At 55.6% G+C, this 8,139-nt stretch overlaps 1 protein-coding gene across 1 annotated transcript in view; it reads left to right on the top strand.

Moving 5' to 3' along the window:
- The window catches only part of SIGLEC1 (sialic acid binding Ig like lectin 1), a 58,842-nt gene that overhangs the window by 32,523 nt on the left and 18,180 nt on the right, over nucleotides 1–8,139 (top strand). Inside the window, exons 3-5 of the mRNA XM_056121582.1 lie at nucleotides 5,763–5,977; nucleotides 6,144–6,503; nucleotides 7,070–7,366. Of these exons, the coding sequence (XP_055977557.1) occupies nucleotides 5,763–5,977; nucleotides 6,144–6,503; nucleotides 7,070–7,366 (872 nt within the window). The remainder of the gene's footprint in view (nucleotides 1–5,762; nucleotides 5,978–6,143; nucleotides 6,504–7,069; nucleotides 7,367–8,139) is intronic.

The raw sequence follows: 8,139 nt of genomic DNA, 5'->3' as shown, positions 1-8,139 counted from the left end.
ATTTATTTATTTATTTATTTATTTATTTATTTTTTGCTTTTTGGGTCACACCTGGTGATGCACAGGGGTTATTCCTGGCTCTGCACTCAGGAGTTACTCCTGGCGGTGCTCAGGGGACCATGTGGGATGCTGGGAATCGAACCCGGGTCGGCCGCGTGCAACGCAAACGCCCTACCCGCTGTGCTATCTCTCCAGCCCCTCCTTTTATTTTTTTAATTAAAAAAATTCAGTAGAATCACCATGAGATAAACAGTTACAAAGTTGTTCATGATTGGGTTTCAGTCATACAGTGTTCCAACATCCCTCTACCAGTGTGCATTTCCCACCACTGATGTCCCCAATTCCCCTCCCCCACACTCTCCCCCACCTACCTCTATGGCAGGCCTCTCTCTCTCTCTCTCTCTCTCTCTCCCCCCCCTCTCTCTCCCTCTCCCTCTTTCTCTCTCTCTTTCTATCTCCCTCTCTCTCTCCCTCCCTCTCTTCGCCTCTCTCTCCCTCTCTCTCTCTTTCTTTCTCTCTCCCCTTTTGGGCATTATGGTTTGCAATGCAGATACTGAAAGGTTATCAGGCATACCCCTATACCTACTTTCAATACTGAGTTTCTGTCCAGAACAATCATTTCCAATTATTATTGTCTTACTGCTCCCTTCTCTCTCCTAACTCCCCTTCGCCCCCCAATAATCTGCAGCCAGAGTGAAGCCTTTTCTGAGTCCGGGAGCCAGGGGTGGGCTGGACAGGAGCTGATCTAGGATGTCCCGAAGGGTTGGGGATGAGTGAGATAGGGAGGATTTGCACGTGGCCGGGTGGCCTTCTGAGCAGCTCGCAGGGCTGGGTACCCGGGAGGGGTGAGCTCGGGGCCTTCCCAAGGCTGACCCGGGGGTGAGGACTGCTTGGTCATCCTGGCAGGAAGTTCAGGCCAGGGCAGGCCTGAGCATCTGACAGCCCCTCCTAGGTGTGTCCCTGGGTAGCCATCAGCATCTGCTGAGTACCAACCCCAGGCCTGGGGTGGGGGGTGCTGGGTGAGGTCATGCAGTTCCTGTCCTCCGTCTCTGCCAAGTCAGCACTGGGAAGAATGCAGAGCTAGCAAGACGAATCTGTGCTCAAATACAGAGAGCGTGAAAGTTGCTCTTTTAGCCCTCTTTTTTGGGGGGAGGGTTTATTTTGTTGTTGTTGTTGGGCCTCATCCAGGGGTGCTCAGGGATTACTTCCTGGTGGGCTTGGGGTGCCAGGGATCGAACCCAGTCAGCCACATGTAATGCAAGCACCCTGCCTGCTGTCCTATCTCTCCCCCTCATCTAACTCATTTCTAAGCATACAATTCAGCAGAAGCACATCCATAATGCAAAGCCAGAAGAGCAGTTACCCATGGACTTGGAGTTCCCATCCTCCATCCCGCTGCCCACCCCCCTCCACGGCAGCCTGGGGTTGGTGCTCTGGATTTCTATGAATTCGCATCTTCTAGGTGCCTCAGATAAGCGGAATCCTACAGAAACTCACCTTTTGTCAATTTTGGATTCTAGCTGCTAGCGCTTAGCACCGTGTTTTCAGTGTTTGCCCACGTTGCAATGAATGTCAGAATCTTATTCCTTTGGAACAGCCGAAAACCTGTTCCTTCTGTGGACCCGCCAGCTGGTCCGTGGATGGAAATGTGCGTTGTCTCCATCTTCCGGCCAGCGTGAATACCCACAGACATCTCTGGCGTGGTATCTGTTAGAGTCTCTGTTCCCAGTTCCCTTGGGCACAAGTCAAGCAGAGGAGCCACTGAGTTGCATGGTATGTCTCTGATTGGCTCTCTGAGCCACCACCAAATTGTTATCCCCAAGCTCTGAAAGGCTTCACGCTGCCTCCCGCAGTGGATGAGGTTTCCCATTTCTCCAGCCCTAACCACCGCGTTTATTACTTTTTGGTTTGGTTTGTTAGCTACAGTGTCAGTGACAGAATTCTTTTGGTTTCCATTTCAGCTCCTTCACCAATGCTGGCGGCATCTTCCCCCAGCCTCTGGCCGTCTGTGTGTGTGTGTGTGTGTGTGTGTGTGTGTGTGTGTCCCCTTACACATTTGGTTGTGGTGTTTGCCAGGGACTGAACACATTGAGTTGTGGCACTTGTGTACATTCTGGCTGTCGGGCTCCCAGGGCTCATTGGGCCGGCGAGACACATGGGGGCAGGGGCTGGGGAGAGCTCAGGGCCCACACTCAGGGCCTGCGGGCAGCTTTAGGGTCTGGGCTCAAGGCCTCGTGCTCGCAGGGAGGGCACCTTTGCCACTGAGCCATCTCCTTGCCCTGAATGTCTCCCTTACCCTCCCTTCCTCCCCCTTCCTCCTTTCTCTCCTCCCTCCCTCCCTCCTTCTTTCCTTCCTCCCTCCCTCCCTGCCTCCCTTCCTTCCTTCCTTCCTTCCTTCCTTCCTTCCTTCCTTCCTTCCTTCCTTCCTTCCCTCTCTCTGTTTTTCTTTCTCCTTTTCTCTCTCTTTCTTTCTCTCTGTCTTTCTCTCTCTCCTTCCTTCCTTCCTTCCTTCCTTCCTTCCTTCCTTCCTTCCTTCCTTCCTTCCCTCTGTTTTTCTTTCTCCTTTTCTCTCTCTTTCTTTCTCTCTCTCTCCCTCCCTCCCTCCTTCCTTCTTTCTTTCTTTCTTTCTTTCTTTCTTTCTTTCTTTCTTTCTTTCTTTCTTTCTTCCCTTTTTTTCTGGCCATACACAGCTGTGGATAGGGATTACTCCTGGTTCTGCATTCAAGGGATCACCCCTGGTGAACTTGAAGATTATATGGGGATGCTTGGGAATTGAGTTGCTCTGACCTGAATGTCACATTTCAAGGACAATTTATCCAAGCCCCCCATCCCCCACTGCTCCTGCATGGAGGGGAAGTGCTCGTGGGGGTCTCTCCTTCAGTGATGGGGCTTGCACATGTCCTGACCACGGGGCTCACTCCGCTTTGGTCGTGGAGCGCACACTGACCTGGCTAAGAAACCACAGTGGACAGGGCTGGCAGCATGCAGGGTTGTAGGTGGCAGCCCCAGAGGCAGCCCTGGGTCTTGGCTTGTGGTTCTGGTTCTCTGAGCCACTGCACCACCCTCTGGACACCAGCACTCATGTTTTGAAGGGGAGCACACCCAGCAGTGTTCCGGGCTCACTCCCGATGGTGGTCAGGACCATTTGTGGTGTGGGGGGTCGAACCAGGGTCTTATGCATGCAGGGAAGTGCCGTTACCCCTGTACCATCTTCCAGAGTCCCAGACCCTGTCTTTTTTTTTTCCTGAGTTCCTTTGTTTTCTGTTGTTGTTTTGTAGTTCTCAATTCTCTACCCCCCTGTACTATCTCTGGTCCCAGGCCCTATCGATTCTGGATACGAGTTCCTTTCTAAGTAACATCGTTGGCAAACATTATCTCCAGTCTTGTGGGATTATTGACAAACTTTATCTCCAGTCCTGTGGGATGTCTTCTTCCTCTCTCAACAAAATCCTTTATTGGGGGCTGAAGGGAGAGTGTACGCGTGGTGGTGCTTGGGGCTCACTCCTAGCAGTGCACAGGAGACCTCATGGTGCTGGGGATTGAACCTGGGCCAGTGACGTGCCACGCCTGGGTTCGGCCGGCTGAGCTAGGGATGAGATGGCTCTCCAGACCCTCAAGAGGATTCTTTGGTGCACGAACATTTTAATTGCACGAAGTGTCCAATTTCTCACCTTTTTCTTTTGTGGCTTGTGCTTGTGATGCCATATGGAAGAATTTAGGACTGGAGGGGCTGGAGCGGTAGCTCAGCGGGGAGGGCGTTTGCCTTGCATGTTGCTGACCCAGGTTTGATTCCCAGCTTCCCGTATGGTCCCCTGAGCACCGCCAGGAGTGATTCCTGAGTACAGTGCCAGGAGTAACCCCTGTGCATCACCAGGTGTGACCCAAAAAGCAAAAAAATAATAATAAAAAAATTCAGGACTGGAGAGATGGTACAGTGGGTAAACCCTTTTTCACACAGCCAGTCCCTGGCACCATGTATGGTGCCCCGAGCCCCACCAGGCTTACAGAGCCAGGAGTAAACCCACTGGGTAGGGCCCCCAAACCAACAGCAGCAGCAGCAACAACAACAAAAAAAACCCATTCAAAGGCTTTAGAGATAATACAAACTATAAGATACTTGCCTTGCATGAGGCTGCCTTGGGTGTGACCTGGGTTCAACTCCCAGCACCCCATATGGTTCTCCAAGTACCACCAGAAGTGACCCCTGAGCACAGAACTAGGAGTAAACCCTGAGCACCACTGGGCGTGGCCCCCAAACCAACACGAATTCAATGAGAATTGAGTTTTGGAGAGTTTTCACTTAGGCTTGCCCCTAAGAGGTTTCTCATTGTTGCACTGGGGGGACTCCCCAGTGCGATTCCGGGGGCCCCTTCTGACTACTCTTGGACAAGCAGGCCAGTAGCTCAAAGCTAGAACCCAAGAACGTGGCACTGCTCAGGGCCTGATTGGGGGGGGTCATGGGGGTGCACTTCATGCTGCAGGGGGGTGCCTCCACGGCTCCCACCTGCCATTGGGGGACCATGTGGTGCCATGTGTGGGATCAAACTAGAGTGGGCCATGTGCACAGCAAGCACTGTGACCCCTGGACATTTGTTATTTGTTGTCTTGATTTGGGGTCACTTGTAGGCTGCCTCCTACACACAAAGCTGTGAGCATCTCCCTGGCCCATGGTCCACATGTGTGTGTGTGTGCGTGTGTGTGTTGGGGGGTGGGAGCACTCCCATCAGTGGTCAGGGCTTACTCCCGTCTCTGCCCTCAGGGATCACTCTTGGCGGGGCTTGTGGGACCCTCTGGGGTGCCAGGTGGAAGGCACATGCCCTGCCTGCTGTACTACCCCTGGGCCCACCTTCTGGTGCTCGTATCAGATGGGGACTCATGGGGAGCAGGGGAGGAGCACAGGCTGGGTGGGAGGAAGAGAGATGAGAACACTTTTCAGGCCCATGTCTCATGGGTGCTGGGGGTTATGGGAGGTTTCAGAGCAAGAAAGTGACAAGCATTGAGGTTTTTTTCTTCCGTTGTTTTGTTTGGGGGCCACATTTGACGATGCTCAGGGCTTACTCCAGGCAGACTCAAGGCACCATCTGGGGTGCTGGGTATCGATCTGAGTTGATTGTGTCTAAAGTGAGTGTCCTAGCCTCTGTACTATCTCCAGCCCCTTAAAGATTTTTTGAAAGTTTGGGGGCTGGAGCTATAGCACACCAGTAGGGCATTTGCCTTGTACGCAGCCGACCCGGGTTCGATTCCCAACATCCCATATGGTCCTCTGAGCACCACCAGGAGTAATTCCTGAGTGCAGAGCCAGGAGTAACACCTGTGCATTGCCAGGTGTGACCCAAAAAGAAAAAAAAAGATTTTTTGAAAGTTTATTTAGGGGGCCTCCCAGGGGCCTCCCAACATCCCGGTGGTATGTTCACCAAGCGGCAGGAGAACATGGGAGCCAGAGGAAGAGATGTGGGGGGGATCAGCTGCCCCCCCCCAGCGGATGCCCACACCAGGAGCTGCAGGGTGGGACCCCCGCCCCCTGCCCCACCACTCTCCCCTCCTGGTGAACAGGCAGCCCAGTAACGTGCCCTGTGGCCTAGTCATGCTGGGGCGGGGCGGGGGGGGGGGGCTTCCAGGGTGCCAGTTCCTGCTCACTGGGGTGCAGCGGAAGTGGGGGAAAGGGAGAGGCAGCTGTGGGTGGGCGGAGCCGGCAGGCGGGGCTGGGCAGGCTGGGGTTGCCTTCTGAGAAGTACCCCCTGGAAGAGCACTTCTGGGTGCAGCTGGGGTGGACGTGGGTGTCCTGCTGGCGGTGACTCCGGGGCTCCGTGTCCTTGCTCACGGCTCGACTTGGCAGACTCGGAGGGTGAGCTGTCCCGAGCTCCCCAGAAGGCCACAGTGGGACTTCGTACCCCTCCTCTGGGCCCAGGACCTGTGCCAGAGCCAGCCATGTACATCCTCGTCCAGCTTGTGCTCCTGGCCGCCTCCGTTTCTCTGGGTGAGCTGAGTGGCCTTGCACTCTGACCCTCGGCTGGCCTGGCCTGACTGCCCGCAGGGGAGGCTCCTGGGGCCCAGGGGGTGCTGTCCGGGGAGCGGGGGAGCTGGGACTAGGTGGGGGAGCTTGTGTTGAGCCTGGCCGTCTCCCCACCCCCACCCCTGTGCAGGTCTGGGCTCCTGGGGTGTGTCCAGCCCCAAGACAGTGGCGGGCGTCCAGGGCTCCTGCCTCCTCATCCCTTGCGTCTTCTCCTTCCCTGACAACGTGCCCGTGACTGATGGCATCACGGTTATCTGGTACTACGACCTGGCGAGCCGTCGGCAGGTGGTAACCCACTCGGCACAGCCTGAGCTGGTGGAGGCCCGATTCCGCCAACGGGCGCTGCTGGTGGGGCAGGTGCAGCACCGGACATGCAACCTGCTGCTCCAGCAACTGCAGCCCGAGGACGCGGGCACCTACAACTTCCGCTTCGAGATCAGCGAAGGCAACCGCTGGTCGGACGTCAGAGGCACCACGGTGACCATCACAGGTAGCGGGCTCCGGCCCTGTCCCTAGCCCAGTGGGGGGACAGCAGAAAGCACTGCTGCTTGAGGACCAGAGCGATAGTCCAGCGGGGAGAGCATTTGCCTTGCACGGGCCATCCTGGGTTCAATCCCCAGGATCCCGTCTGGTCCCCTGAGCACCGACAGGAGTGATTCCTGAATACAGAGCCAGGAGTGACCCCTGAGCATCGCTGGGTGTGGCCCCAACCCCCCAAATAGATAAAATTTATTTATTTTTTTAAAAAAGAAATACCAGGGACAGAGCAATAGTGCAGTGGGTAGGGTGTTTGCCTTGCATGCTGTTGAGCCGGGTTCAATCCCTGGCATCCCATATGGTCTCCTGAGCACTGCCAGGAGTGATTCCCAAGTCCAGAGCCAGGAACAATTCCTGTGCATCACTGGGTGTGACCCAAAAAGCTAAAACGAAACAAAAAACCAAATATCTCTGTCACCCCCTGTTCGCCCCACCCTGGCCGGGGTTCTCAGGCACGGGGCTCGCAAGGGAGGGGGGGACGCTGTGGCATCTCCCCAGTGCACCTGTTCCTGCCCTCAGCGACGCCCCTGGCACCCACCATGATGTCACCAGCGAAGCTTCTGGAAGGCACCGAGGTGGACTTCAACTGCTCCACCCCCTATGCCTGCTTCAAGGAGCCCGCGCGTCTGCAGTGGAAAGGCCAGGACCGCACACACTCTGTCACCTTGGACTACCATAGGATCGAGCCCACGGGCGTCAGCTACACACAGACACTCCACATGCCTCTGTCCTGGCAGGACCACGGCCGGATGCTGAGCTGCCAGCTCTCGCTGGGAAAGCACCAGAGCCAGGCCCAGCTCCACCTCCAAGTGCAGTGTGAGTGACACGGGGCCGCTCTCAGCTGCTCCCAGCTCGGCGGGAGCCCATGTCCTCCCCGTCCCCTGCCCCAAGACAGCCAGGCTGGACAGAGACGGCCCTCAGAACCCCCATACTTCAGCTCTCTCCCCTCTCCTGCTGGGTTCTCCCAGCCTGGGCTGAGACGCAGACACGAAGCTCCGGAACTCGGGGACAGAGAGCCCCGGCTTTGGCTCCACTCTGGAGGGTGCAGGAGGGGCAGCTCACTCCTCTCGTGTTTTCAGGGTCTCCCCAGAATCAGGTCATCACTGGGGGATGACCAAGAGGCAGAGTCCACGGGCCCAGGACTCCACTACTTTCCCATCACAGGGGAACACAGTGGTATATTCTAGAACAGGGGTGGGGAATGTTCTAGAACAGGAGTGAGGAACGTTCTAGAAAGGGGTTGGGAATGTTCTAGGACATGGATGGGGAATGTTTTCTAGAAAGGGGCAGGGAATGTTCTGGAACGGAGTGGGGGCGTTCTAGAAAGGGGTGGGGGGTGATCTAGAACAGGGGCGAGGGATGTTCTAGAAAAGGGTTGGCAATGTTCTAGGGAATGGATGGGAAATGTTCTAGAAAGGGGTGGGAAAAATAGAAAAGGGTGGGGAATGTTCTGGAACAGGGGTGGGGAATGTTCTAGAACAGGGGTGGGAGACGTTTTAGAAAGGGGTGGGGAATGTTCTAGAACAGGGTGCAGGGTGTTCTAGAACAGGAGTGCGGAATGTCCTAGGCTGAGTAAGATCTGAGAAGTA

The sequence above is a fragment of the Sorex fumeus genome, unplaced genomic scaffold, assembly GCF_029834395.1.
Source record: "Sorex fumeus unplaced genomic scaffold, SorFum_2.1 ptg000044l, whole genome shotgun sequence".
NCBI lineage: Eukaryota > Metazoa > Chordata > Mammalia > Eulipotyphla > Soricidae > Sorex > Sorex fumeus.
The sequence above is the reverse complement of the archived record's forward strand: the minus strand, read 5'-3'. Positions and strand labels throughout refer to the sequence as shown.